Raw genomic sequence first — 14,368 nt, forward strand, 5'->3', positions numbered from 1 at the left:
GATAAAGGAGGACTTCTTTGTATCGCCCATTTTTTAACAAAGATGGATGTGTTAGTTACTTAATATGTTTTCTGATCCTATGTGACTTAAGTGCAAATTTCAGGTCAATGTTTGAATAAATGATCCAAAGAAATAGAAAATGCTTTTTTCCCCATTGTTTAAATCTGCAAAGTGATATTAAGCTTAAAATATTAATATGACAAGAAAAAAAAGAAACCTTTTTGTTTTCTAGTGGTTATTAAGCCTGACAAGTACTACCACAGAGAAGCTGTGACGTAACCACTCTGGTAGTTCGCCTTCTCCTGGTTTTTAACTGTTATATTTACCCTTCACCATATAACAAACAACTTAGTCCTCAAACGGGGAGAAATAAGGAGATCACTTTGGGCACAAGGACAATCTGTGAGCATGTCATTTGTAAATATGTAAACCAAAACAATGTCCTTTTTAATTTCAACAATTAAACATCACAACAGGATTGCTGACTACGATGAGGTTCATGACATCCCCCTGATAGCCCAGGTCACGGACTGTCTCCCGGAATTCATCATCAGGGGCATGGCCATGGCATCTTTCTACCATGCCCGATGCCTTCAGCTTGGCTTGGGTATCACAAAGGATGAAGCAACAGCTAAACACTACTATTCTAAAGTAAGTAAGTCTGAAAATCTATATAAATGGACCCAAATAGAAATTTCTGAGCTTTTAGTTAAGACTTGAACATCTTTATAGATTTTAGTACTTTTTTTCCCCTACTTAACTATTGTGCAGATAACCTGTCTAGGAGAGGTTGTCAGACACATGGGTTGTTTGCAGACAATTCTGCCAGATTCTTTTTATTTTAAGATTTTATTTATTTATTTGACACAGAGAGAGAGAGCATAAGTAGGCAGAGCACAGAGGGAGAGGGAGAAGCAGGCTCTCCACTGAGCAGGGAGCCCAACGAGGGACTCAATCCCAGAACCCTGGGATCATGATGAGCCGAAGGCAGACGCTTAACCAAGTGAGCCACCCAGGTGCCCCTATTCTGCCAGATTCTTATTAGCATAATTAAACTCAGATGATAAAAGTCCCATTTTGATGCAAATTATTCCCTCTCACTCTGCTACTCTACAGCCTAAGGCCCAGCACCAAGACCTTAAAGCCAGAATGTCCATGTCTTCTTCCACCCAGAAGTGTTGAATCTATTCTCATTCTAGTACCTTAATGAAATATAGTTTTTCTAAAAATACTATGTATGACATCTACCACACTTAGGAGGAATATTCACTCATGAGTTTGGTGAAATCAGCTGAAGTAAGACTTTTCATGTTTCAATTCATGTGCTTTAGATTCCAAATGAATTTCACTTCTAAAATCACGCAACTTAAAAAGTGGGGAAAGGGGGAATCATTATGAATAGTAACTGCAAGTTTTTTAAAAAATAAATACAATAAAAACTGTGCATGCCTTAGGTCCATGACACCATGAAGTCCAAACTACAATTATGTCTTCTTAAAATTTATAAAGCAATTCGTGGGTACACAAGCTGTTTAGCTGGAGCAGGGGAACAAGGGAAGGTACAGTTTTCTAAGTCCTTTGCCTGAATCTGACCATAGTACCGAAGTGGTTCCCAAACTTGTCTACATTTCACCTGGGGAGGGGCGCCTGGGTGGCTCGGTGGGTTAAGCATCTGCCTTCGCCTCAGATCATGATCCTGGGTCCTGGGATCACCCCGGTTCCCTGCTCAGTAGGGAGTCTGCTCCTCCTTCTCCCTCTTCCCCCCACCCCCTGCTGGTGCTCTTTCTTGCTCTCTCTCTCAAAAAAAGTAAAATCTTTTAAAAATTAAAAAAAATAATAAAATAAAATAAAATCACCTGGGGATCTTTTAAAAATTCCAAAGCCCAGGTCTTATTTCAGAACAATCAAATCATGAGCTTTCCAGGGGACTCCAATGTGCGGGCAACTTTGGAAACCCTAAATTGTTTAAAATTAAAATTTCCAGAGCATTAAGCCCATATCAACACATAAATATAGGAACACAGTATACAAATACAACTGATGTTTGAGAGATTTACCACTACACCATTCTACCAGTAAGAAAAACAGCTGTCTAACTTTTTAAAAAATCTAAATGCTCTATATTATACCAATTTCCAATCCAAGTCAATTTCAGATTCTGTGCATCCATCATGGCCTTTCTAAATAAATATAAGCAAAGAAAATTCTGGGTCAAAAATATTCTGAAATGTGGCATATATTCATCCCAAATAAAACAGCCAAACAAACAGACTGTAATCTTAAAACTATCTTCCACATTGTAGGAGATAATATCCTCATTACTCAATTTTGGCCATTGTATTTTACAGAGGATGCTTTTAAAAATGTAGAGAATTCAAAAGTAGCACGCCAGTGGAGGGTCTGGAATCCTGTCATATGAGGCGACTGCCAACTACTTTGCCTCTCAGGGTCTCCACGAAACCAGCTTCATATATTCTCCTAGGACCCCTTCATTGATTGTAAAGTACACAGAGGGAAATTTTAGCTTAGTATAAAGAAAAATCTTCTAATACAACTGCTCGGGAAATAAACAAAAACAACAGTTTTTCCTATAAGATGGCAACTTAGCAACCAAGCAAATATCTAGTGACCAACTGTCATGGGTCTTGAAGGGACAACTACTACATGGAGTCAGGTGTGGATGAGATAACCTCCGATGTCTCCTCCAAGTTCTTGACGTTCTAGGCAGTTATATTCACTATTACTTCTTGCTATTTACTTTATCATAATAAAATGTTATTTTAAAATAAAATTGTCATAGTTGCTGCTATTCATATAATAAGATAATAGCAAGTTTGAGACCAAATGCCAATGTTTTCCATGTTATTTATTTTAATAATTCATAACCCAGAACGCTATCATCAGTGTGTAAATTCCCTTTATCCTTTGGCACTGATAAAGTTTTCTCTTTCATGTGACAGTAACATGGTTATTTTCAGTGTGATCTTTTTTGCATAGGCTAATTTGAACTTCCTTTATCAAGAGATCAAAATAGAAATGTGTCATAACTAAGACATTCCCTTGAAATTCATTGTAGTTCTTAAAAACAAACCAAAGCCTTTTTTTAAAGTTTTAGTAAGACCTAACAATTCAAAATGTATCTAAATAACGGACTCTTTATCTTTGACTTTCAGGCTTGTCGTCTGAATGCTGCATTGGCAGATGAACTTCACTGTTTACTTATTCGTCAAAGAATTTAGACCATAATGCATTTCAACAAAGATCATCAACCCTACCACCTCAGAATGTGTGTATTTTTATAGGAGCTATGTTTTGTTATCTTCTGAATCCCAAGTTACATTATCCTGGGTATTTTACCGACGACATGTTACCTTCGTTCTTAAATCTCTAATTTTGCAACTTGAAACCTAGCTATAGGATCAGATTGCAAAAAGAGCCCTTAAAGATCTAGCTCTTAGCTTACAAACCGGCCTAGATCACCTCAAATACAGAAAACCATTCCACAAAGCAAATACCTTTTTCTTTTCTTTAAATAGAGTGTCTAAAAGACTTAGTGCAGTCTTCGCTGTAATTCCTTCAGAAATAGAAATGCTACAAACATAAAAAACACCACTTGCAAGTTTAATTCCTTAAATTTCTTTCACCCTTAGTTTTGTGAATTTTGGATAGATTATTAATTTTTTCTTTCATTTTGTGGTTCCTTTATTTTATTTATTTATTTTTTAAAAGATTTGATTTATTTATTTGAGAGAGAGAGTGAGAGAGAGCACATGAGAGGGGGGAGGGTGAGAGGGAGAAGCAGACTCCCCACCAAGCAGGGAGCCTGATGCGGGACTCGATCCCAGGACTCCAGGATCATGACCTGAGCCGAAGGCAGTCACTTAACCAACTGAGCCACCCAGGCGCCCTTGTGGTTCCTTTATTTGTTGTGTTCACTTGTTCACAAAAGTAATAAATAAAAAAATTTAAATAAACTTTCAAATAATGTTTTTAAATAAATTCATGTAGCATTTATACTTCTGAAGAAATTAAAACTAAGACTGCACTAAGTCTTTTGGGACATCTTGTATTCTTAAGAGAAGTTCTTATAGGTAATTGGTTAACTTATTATAAACTTCAAAAAAAGTAGGTTTAAGAATTTGCTTAGAATCTTGCCTCTCCACATCTCCCCTTAGAGATCTTAATGAGTAAAATCACTGCTATATTCCTGATAAGATAATCAGCTAAGCAAGATGTTTCTTTGTGATTAGATTCCTTTTCTAGATTTAAAAAACCTTAGATGCATTTCAAAGCAAGATAAAATGTGAAAAAAATCTCAATTAAATCATCTATCAATATAAGAACCATAACTGAATGTGCTAAAAATTTAATTAGCGAGCGGCTCCTTATATTAATGAGACCTATGAAGATAAAAGTTGATAATATAAATCATAGGATCCAGATGGACAAGATAATATAGCAGTGTACTTCTGTCAAACAGATACACTGGAAACAATGTCTTAAAGATACCTTCACAACACCTTCTCTGTGGACATAACTAAGCTGATGTGGCTTTATTTTATAAATCACAATCATCCTTTCCAGAAGAGGATCTAAACAAGATCTCATCTTAGTATAATTAATACGCATGTACCAGTCCCTAAAGAAGTTTTTGTATGGCAGAAAATTACTTGTTCTTGTTTTGTGCTCTGGTTTTTCTATATTACTTGAACTTCATTTTGTCTCTATTATAAAGGAAAGCAGTTTCCATAGGCTTAGATCTGTGTGATACCCTCAAAGGACCACATACTTCTCCCTTAAATCTCTTAAGACATATAAACTTAAACCATCCCTGAAAACTAATCCTTTTCTTTTAAAACCTCTCCTCAAGACTATTCTCCCCCACTTAATGGTTCGATATATCAAGTCCAGGACTAAGATTTCATAATACCTAGCTTAAATCTCCTTCTACAATATAAACCCGCTTGCTTCACTCTTGTTCTCTTAATACCATCCATATATAATATTCCTTCAACCATCTGACGATCTAAATTGCCAGCCAGTATTCTTCTCTCCACATTGAATCCAGTCCCGTAAGCTTTTAGGAATCCTAAAATAGGAACGTAATAAGGCGGTGCTTGTTGGCTTTAACTGCACACTAAATAGATGTCTTTCTTCATCCCAAAGTCAAGCCCACGGTTGTAACTGCCATTAAAACATAGGTCTGAGAAATCCCAGATGTAGGAATTTGACAGGTGTCATATGTGCTGATACACTACGCTTAACTGTCTTCAGTGAATCCAACATAAAATTTAAAATTCCAGTTTACTGTAGTTACCATAAAGCTGGTACTTGTGGCTGTTATCTCATGAAAAAGTTAAAATTTATCTTAAAGAAAGACTGAGGGCTCAAAATAGTTATTTTTCTCATGTGCAATATAAACTTTTAACAGCTGTGGTTTAATTGCGCGTAAGGTGGACATTACCAGTAACTGTGTTAGGATGAGTTCCCAGGGTTCGGTGATCTCACATTGCTTCTCTTATCTGAATGTGTCTTTTCGACATCCCTTTGAAGGATGATTCTTATTCATATAAACAGCCAACTTTGTTGTTGTTTTATTTTCCTGACGTGTCAAATATCATCCTGGTTTGAAAAAAGGATCAAAGAGCTGTGACTAAAAGAAGCCCAAAGATAAAATTTGGTTTACTAATTTTCAGTCGTTTACCTTTCAGAACTTACATTCCACATCAAGGACTTGGCAGGTAGATCTAGCAATGCCATAATCAATACCACTTTAGTACAGATACAGTATTGTTCTTTCATGGCTTTCAGACCGAATTTTTGCCTATTAGTTTTGCTTTCAATGTTCCTGGGGGGGCGGGGCAGTTACAGAAGGGAAAGTGTTTTATTAGCACTGCATAATAGATGGTGAAAACTGATTGACTTGTTCATGGCCCCACTATTAATAACAAAACGACACCTGTAGCCTGGATCTCACCCAACACCCCAAGGAGTCCACAAGACTTGATGATAAATCAAGTCCCTCGTGTCCCTGAAGTAACTTCCCACCTGTGTTTCCCTATCTCACTGCTGCCCATCCTTCAAAGTTCAGCTCCTTTCCCACTCTCCCAACACATCATTTCAAGCACGAATTTGGCTCTTCTCATTCACACTAAAAATCGTATTTTTCACATATTCATTCTGTGTCTGGGGAAAGGCAGCCAGCTTTGTACTTCCTTGCAGAAGTGTTTATGTACATAGTGCTTTTTACCAAAAAAAAAATGGTATTTGATAAATATTTGAACTGCCCAAAGTGTTCCAACCTTGTTTTTGAGATGTAAGCACCTCAGTGATTCATTTTTTATATTTTATTGCTTCAAATGCTTCAAACTATGGGAAATCTTTGGTAAAAATAAAGACAATAAAATGTTCACGATAACTTTCCACAAAGCATTGCACAACAATGTTCTTCAATACACATGAAATAATACAGGAATGTTCAGAGTCCTCAGTGAGGAAAGTAACTGTACAATAGTCATAGTTCTTCATTTTAAAACAAAACTGTTTTCATAAATATTTAAAATAGTTCCTAGGTTCTTATCACATATTAACATTTGTATTTCAATCAGTATGTTGAACTTTATTTATATTATTAAAATAAAAACAATAAGAACAGAAGTGTGTTTTTCTGTTGCCTATGACAGCATTAAGTACCCCCCTCCAACCAATTCTGCTCACGTCACACAAAACTAGAGGGAGGTAACTAACATAGAAATCAATATGGTTCTCAATCAAGCCCTCTGTGGAAAAGAGGGAAGTATTTCATGTCTATTGTTACACAGACATTTCTCTGGTGGTTTATTTGTGCAGTCTCAAACTTGACCAGCTTTTAGTTGATCTAAATGACTTCTCAGCTCAGGACACAACTCAATTAGCAGCAGTTCCATCAGCACCTGAACCAAGGAAGAAGAAAAAAAGTAGGAAAATGTGTGTGTGTGTTTTTTTTTTCCTCTAAGGATTTACTCAAAATATTTATGTCTAAGAGAAAAGTCTCATTTTAGGTCTGAGATGATTATCCAAGAACAAGCTATTCTCGAATGAATGGAACTAATATTATATAAACTCCATTTAATATCAGATTGATTCATTTCATGGTCTCTTTGCCATTATTACATCATCAATAGTTAATATTGCTAATTATAATCAGACAGATGGCCGGGAAACAGTCTGCTTTCCTGAAATAAGAAAATTAAGCAGTCATGCAAAAATGTCACATGCATCTCTCACATGAGAGAATGAGAAAGTTGCACACGCTGGAAGCACTCTTTCTCTTTTTCTTTTACCAAACTGAAAAACTGACAGACAAAGATGAAGCAGAGTAAATAAATGGGTTCAGAATTACAAGTAACAAGAATGATTAACTATGCAAAGGTTTAAATCAACCCCCATATGTGAACAGAAACGTAAAACTGAATTAATAGCTGATCCTCTGGTTGGCTTTAAATTACTCACATATAAAAGATGCTTATTGGCTCTTGTTTCTTGCAGTGCATTGAATATTTTTATTATACCATGACGGGCGTTTTGCTGTCCAACAAGGCTCTGAAGCATATCTGGAAGATTAAGTTTACATTGTATGCTGTTACTGATAAAGTGCACAATCCATGCATATCCAGTGAAGGAGACAGTACATGATATGTACGCAACAGATAAAGGGCACTGGGGCATGAGGAACATGAACGATTAGTTCTTTCAAACATTTAAAGAGAAAATAAGTTTATTTAGAATTTTTCAACAGAAGGCATTTATACAAACTACAATTTTAATACATTGCTACCCAATTAAAAATTAACCTCTCTAAACAGTATACTTCAGCAGGATTTTTAAAGTACAAAATTTATTATCTGCCCTAAAACATTTTTCTAGTTAAAGCATTTTATAACCACTACTGTTCTTAAGATTCTCAGTAATAATTTCTTAGCAAAGGACATGTTTTAAAAGAAAAAAAGTGTGATCATTTTTCTTGTTGTAAATAAAGTCTCCTGAGAGTTATAAGTGAAAAACGCCTTAACAGGGTTAACATTTGCTCTTTATCTCTACTTTTCAGGATCGGAAGCCAGCCTCACCTGGAATGTTTTCAAGCAGCTTCTGCTGTGCCCTCTGTTTTGCTGCCTGACTTTGTTCTTGGCTTCGGACTGTGGTCGCTGGCGCCAATCTCCCATTTGGCCAAAAAGCATCCCGGAAAACATTGATGTAGTAAACCAACATTTGCTCACTGAAAATCCAGTTCACTGTGTCCCGGATTTGTCTTTTAAGAGAAAAATATTTCTTGGATGAGGGTTTTAGAAGTTGTATACTCTGTTCTCAAAAGGCATTTATCAATGGGTAGGTGAAGATACAGCCTGATCTAAATGTTTGATGAATAAACTAGGAATTGGATTTTTAAACTCTGGGTCCGAAAGGTAGTTTTCATTTTGGCAGTATTGGATGACCATTCATTGCGTGAGCTCACATTTCCGTTGGTACCAACCTCTCCAAATGTCTGCCTGCCATGTAGTACCCTGCAATATGCAAGGACAAGAACCTAGAGCAGACTGACTGGTTTGAAGCTTGCAGCTACTCTAACTGGGCACGGTACTTAGTACACTAACTTCTCCATGAAGTGGTACAAACTGAAAACATAAATGCATTTTAAGACTGTTAAAAGTGGTCTGGGAAGCTTCCCTGAGCTCCTCAAGTCTTGGGGGAAGAACCTGGCTCTTTCACTAGCTGTCTCTTGGTGTTGCTATGGCAGATCATGCTGGGCAGAGTGCTCTGACCCAGAGTAAGCTTTTCACACGCTCACTAGGCAAGGGGAAAAAAGATACTATCTTTCTCTTCTTTTTTAAAGATTTTATTTATTTATTTATTTATTTGAGAGTGAGCAAGAGAGAGCACAAGCGGGGCGGGGAGGGGTGCGGTGCAGAGGCAGAGGGAGAAGCACACTCCCCACTGAGCAGGAAACCCCATGCAGGGCTGGATCCCAGGACCCTAAGATCATGAAGGCAAAGGCTTAACCGACTGAGCCATCCACGTGCCCCAAGATACTACCTTTCACCTTAAAGTGAAGACCTTTGAAAAGATACATTGCTATCTAGAGTATTCCACGTTTCTCTGGGAATGAAAGTTGGGCAGACATTTGACTTGCACAGTTACAAATAAATGGCTTTTATCTGGTTATTCAGCTCTTCACATAACCCTATCTCATTAGTCATTAGTAAAATGCTAACCCATTCTAGGATTTCTGCTGTCAAGAGACAACACAGCTCAAAAAGCCCAACAGCAGTGGTGAGGCTGGCGGGGGGGAGGGTAAGGGGGAAAGAATCATCTTGACAGTGCTAGAAAGATTTGAAATTTCAAGCTCAATTCATGAATAATAAATCAAAAAGCCCTTCAAAAATCTGACTTCCCAACCATTTAAAGAGACAATGTAAGGTTTTCAGAAATAGTATCTGAAATAGAGATTTCAAGCCCTAGTACTTTGCACAGGAATCAGTTACTATTGATTCCACCGTGAATCAAAACTATGTTAATTCTGTTTGTACCTGCATGTCTCCTAAGATACTTCCCTATACTGCTTAGAACTGGGCAATTCAGTGGGTGGCTCAGTTAAGCGTCTGCCTTTGGCTCAGGTCACGATCCAGGGGTCCTGGGATCCAGCCCCACATCGGGCTCCCTGCTCAGCGGGGAGCCTGCTTCTCTCCCTCTCGCTCTGCCCCTGCTTGTGTTCCCTCTCTGGCTGTCTCTCTCTGTGTCAAATAAATAAAATCTTAAAAAAAAATGTGGACACCTGGTTTTTTTCTGTACTCTTGCTTTGAGTTACTCACTGGCACTACATCAAGAAATTAAGTAAGAAATTAAGTATTCAATTTGCAATTTAAAATTACGTAAGTGACTCTTACAAAAGGCCATCACCTAAGTATTTTCTACCAATTTAAGTCTGATTCTCAATTAGCCAAAACCATAGGAAGCTTTTGAATCAATTCTGGCATGTGAAATTATAGTTGGTACAAGGCAAGAGGCACATATTGTACTGCTGCTTAATTTTATGATGTGTCCTCTCTGCTAAAGGCAAAAATAGCAAAGGGCCAGGTGCTCCATCATTTCTCTACCTCATAAAAAGCCCATTGAAATGAACAGCCTGAAAACCCTCTACGTGATGCCTCTCCTCCAAGTCCCATGAAAGTATCTGCCAAATGGATTCACTGCTCACAAACCACAGCTGCTCATTTTATAAGTAAGAGCCCCTATCGTAGATAGGAGCAAGGAAAGTATGCATGATTTGCTGAAACCGAAAAGGAAAATAAATTAGCAAGTCTGGAGTACTGAGAAATATAGGGCCATTGTGGAATTTTCTTTATCTAAGGCCTGTCTACATGTAACAGTTAAGAGGTTTGTGTTAGACTGAAATGGTAAGTCATACAGGCCATATTTCTGATTAAAACACAAGCCTAGGATACTAAGTCAACTAAATAAGCCCCTAATAAGATCTTAGAAATTGAAGTAAACTTTTGCTTATGACCACAAGGACAGTATATTCTATTTGTGAACGAGTAAGAAAATAACCTGTTCTTCACTATGTTTCCCTTAAAAATTTATGATCTATATGATAAACATACGTACAAGGTTATTATGATGGTTTTAACAACTAATCTTTCACTTGGGAAAATCTGATAATTTCATCTTGAAAAATATTTTGCTGTACAAAAAAGTGATTTCTTCCCCCTTTTCTTTTAGCATAAATGACTCATGTTTTTATTGTGCAGGAAGTCATAATGCTTATCTCTCGAAGAGTACTGGATAGTTAAACTCTTATGTATATGGATAATGGACTATAGCTTCAAATATATATATGGCTTACAATACTGTTATATGAAACACACATATATCTCAATGGATGGATATTAAGATGTTAGCTAATTAGAGCAATTACCATTTTAATGTTACCCCAACTTGGAAAAAAAACCTATGGTTTGCATTTCCCTCCAAATAAATACCTGTCACGTGATGTTCATCCTACTTTCATTCTGGGTTAGAGTCTAAGCCTAAAACTGATGCCCATCATACAACATAAAAACTGTGCCCAAGATACTCAAACTGGTCATCGTGATCAAGAGAACTTTACAGAACTTTTTGGGTTTTCCTTTTGTTTTTTTAATTTTATGTTTTTAAGTAATCTCTACACACTCAACATGGGGCTCAAACTCACAACCACAAGAGTCTCATGCTCCACCAAATGAGGCAGCCCGGTGCCCCTACAGAACAGCATTTTCTGACCCTTTCAGCCAGAATGCTGAAGCTAGCTCAAGCTTTGATCATCTAGTTCACCATGCATTCTATGGGAGAAATTATTTCAGAAACCTGTCTCCCTATCCAATCGTAGAATCATCGCAGAAACAACATGAGAAAATACAAAACCTTCAGCTAGGGAGATCACCGGCTACTATACCACGAGTATAGTAATTTGACTACTAAGGCAAAGAGTAAGGCAAAAATTCAAAAACTAATGTCACGTAGCTCACTTGTTGATGGTTCTTCCAAAAGTGACCTGAACGAGAGCAATTAATGTTCTTCTCACCCATTTAAACACTGAAATAGAAATCAGAGGAAAAGAATTAGCACAGTATATCACAATTATGACATTTTCACAGCTGCAAAAAGCATTAATCTTACCATTTGACTCAATCCAAGTCCTGACACCAAGTCATGACTATGATATCTGCAGAATCTGGGTCTAGGTTCGCAAACTTCTGCCCCCAAAATTTCTCCTAAGCTTTCATTTTCTACATAGCAACTGAGAAGATAAAACCTAAGAGTTTTTATAGCTTTTCAATGCCTCAACAACAGCTGAGCTAGCAAGTGGAAATAATACTTTATTTCACATATCCCCGGGCGACTTACATGTCTGTTTTCTGTTAGCAGACAATGCAATGCCTATTTTAGATTTCTGTCTGGCTTGTGGAACCCAATTTTCTCACACACTGCTCTGAATGAGAAACATCTGTGGTCCAATATTGACAAATATTTTGAAATATTAAAATGAATGTGTGGGTCTAAGTTCCCATTTGGATAGTAGGTTGCAGATCACTGCATATTTTTATATATTTTATGCTTTTGGGAGAAAGGTGAACTGCGAAGAGCCAGGACCCTGAGTGAGAGGTGGGTTCAGTGCTCTCTTGGGCCACCTTGCAGAGCAGCCTGGCACAAACCACCTTCTCTGAGCCTCAGTCTCCTCATCTGTTCAAAGACAAGAGTACCATGTGCTTTTCTGCTTTATGGATCTTGTCGATATTTTATGTGAGTGTTGTGAAAGGTTCTACAGATCTGTTATTATTAACATGGAGAGGTATCTTCTTTACAGGTCCAGAATGTGAACATACACCAAAAGAAGGCAAAGAAATGCTATGAGGATATTTCAGGTCTGCAAATTGGAATCTAAACCAAATTTTCCACCTATATAAATTCACATCCATTCATTGAAATGTTTAGCTACTCACACATAAGCAAATGAGAAATTCAGGCTTGGCTGAGTTCAGGGCTCCTGTCCAGTAGGAAAACCTAAAAGGACTAAATTCACAAACCCTTCTGTACAAAGGAAACCACCCAAACAAAATCAACAATTAACACCGACTTGGCACCAGACTTGAAAACATTCTAAAGTCATTTCTACCTTTTTAGATGGACCTAAGTGTCCAGTTAAAGTAGTGTGGTTAATCTTTCAAGTAAGAGTCAAGTCTTAGAATCAGAACCATGCTTCAAAAGTGCCTTTAATTTTTTATGGAATTCAGAGCATGCTGGTAGCATGCAGACGTGTTCATTTTAGGCGGGCATTTAGGCTGGGAGGAGCATGCCTGCCAGTGTTGATAACTTCACTCTGGCTTTCTAGGGAGGAGTGAGGCAGCTCACATGCAGAGGGTCTGACGACATAGACAGCTATCAGAAGAATGCCTGACAGACAAGTGAAAGTTAATTTTTTAAAGGCTGTCTTACTGATGCCCTTCTGTACACTGAACTAGAGCAGGAACCAAAAAATGTCTTTGGGGCAAATTCTCTCTCGTCACTGATATATGCCTTTACTACTTTCTTCCTAGCCTCTCCCGGTCCCCAGTCCCCAAACCACACAGGAAACAGCCCTAGTATTTATTCCAAAGACTCATTTGTTCAGAGACAGAAGCAGCTGCAGCAACACTAGGATTTTTGCTGACGGCAACTCTATCACATCTCATTATAAATGATGTTCTATTTATTCCCCTCTGAAATGTCACTGGCAAAACCAAATATGCTTCTGAGCAGGCACATGGTGGAGGAAATCCACGCTGCAAAGACAAGACTTTGTCTTTCAATCTCTGTATCACGAAGAGCACACTGCCAAAAGGCTAAAATGCTGCTTCCTCATTCTTATCAACTCTATGGGAAACAGGGAGGATTCATGATTTAATGGGCCAGATTTCACTGAGGAAGAGTCAGACTTTGGGCGAAGAACTAGTTGTTTCTGCCTACATTGAACCAAGGCAAACATCAGTCTATATCTTAGTCTAAAATACGGAACAGGGACAGCTTTTTCATCTGAAAGCCTCTCTAGCATTTGGATGATATTCTCTCATGGTTATTTCTTAATTTAACTATCCCTCAGTTCTAAAGTTCAGCTGAGTTCCAACTTTTCGTTTCTGAAATCATGCTAAAGTGAACACCCTTGTGTATAATCTCTGCCTGTAGTTTAGAATTGGGTCTACTGCTTAACGTGAATTACATTTTTGGAACCCCTGTGTTGTAAATTCACTGAAGGAAGAATCTACATCTGATATACTTTTGTTTCTCCTACAGAGTGATATCTAAAACAAAGGCTCCCAAAGTGTTTGCTGATTGTTTTAGCTGTGGCTTACTGATGACCAAAATAATTAATTCTGGCACCTAAAACGAGTCCTAGCCCACCTTCCTCACCCCAAGGGAAGAGATGCTAATCTGAGCAGACAGAGCACCGGACAGTCAGTCACAGGGCAACATTTACAGTGGTTGGTGGCATGACTGTGCTTCTGCCAACCCTGACGCCCTCATGCGCCTCCTCTTCTAGGTGGTGAGGTGTGCCTTGAGGCACCTGTCCTAGCTCTAGCTAGTCCTGAGGCTCTGCCAGGTGTGTGTGGGCAGAGGGTCCTATTTAGTACTCAAGACTTGGCCAAGCATTACCGTTTGACCTTTCACCCAAGGACCACTTTGGGAGAGAAGCACCTGTGTGGGTCTTAACAAGAGTATTTTAATCCTGTGTGTGCTCTTGTTTCATCTAAGTACATCTTCCTCAAGTACTACTAGGGTAGTATTCCTCAACCTTGGCGCTAACTCTTTTGGACAGGAC

The 14,368-nt window shown here is 38.0% G+C and overlaps 2 protein-coding genes across 6 annotated transcripts in view; one reads left to right on the forward strand and one right to left on the reverse strand.

Annotated features, from left to right (window-relative positions):
• LRP2BP (LRP2 binding protein) overlaps positions 1–8,174 on the forward strand; it is a 31,718-nt gene extending 23,544 nt beyond the window's left edge. For both annotated transcript variants that reach the window (XM_035004240.1, XM_035004241.1), the window contains 3 exons: positions 477–651; positions 3,174–3,286; positions 8,087–8,174. In XM_035004240.1, the coding sequence (XP_034860131.1) occupies positions 477–651; positions 3,174–3,239 (241 nt within the window). In that variant the 3' untranslated portion in view covers positions 3,240–3,286; positions 8,087–8,174. The remainder of the gene's footprint in view (positions 1–476; positions 652–3,173; positions 3,287–8,086) is intronic.
• SNX25 (sorting nexin 25) overlaps positions 6,333–14,368 on the reverse strand; it is a 131,934-nt gene continuing 123,898 nt past the window's right edge. For 3 of the 4 annotated variants that reach the window (XM_035004238.1, XM_035004237.1, XM_035004236.1), the window contains 4 exons: positions 11,541–11,607; positions 8,106–8,287; positions 7,492–7,592; positions 6,333–6,932 (listed from right to left, as the gene is read on the reverse strand). In XM_035004238.1, coding sequence (XP_034860129.1) covers positions 6,852–6,932; positions 7,492–7,592; positions 8,106–8,287; positions 11,541–11,607 — 431 coding nt within the window. In that variant the 3' untranslated portion in view covers positions 6,333–6,851. The remainder of the gene's footprint in view (positions 6,933–7,491; positions 7,593–8,105; positions 8,288–11,540; positions 11,608–14,368) is intronic. The other variant, XM_035004235.1, reaches the window with a different exon arrangement.

Source organism: Mirounga leonina, unplaced genomic scaffold, assembly GCF_011800145.1.
Source record: "Mirounga leonina isolate KUSES-001 unplaced genomic scaffold, KU_Mleo_1.0 Mir_128, whole genome shotgun sequence".
In the NCBI taxonomy this organism is placed as follows: domain Eukaryota; kingdom Metazoa; phylum Chordata; class Mammalia; order Carnivora; family Phocidae; genus Mirounga; species Mirounga leonina.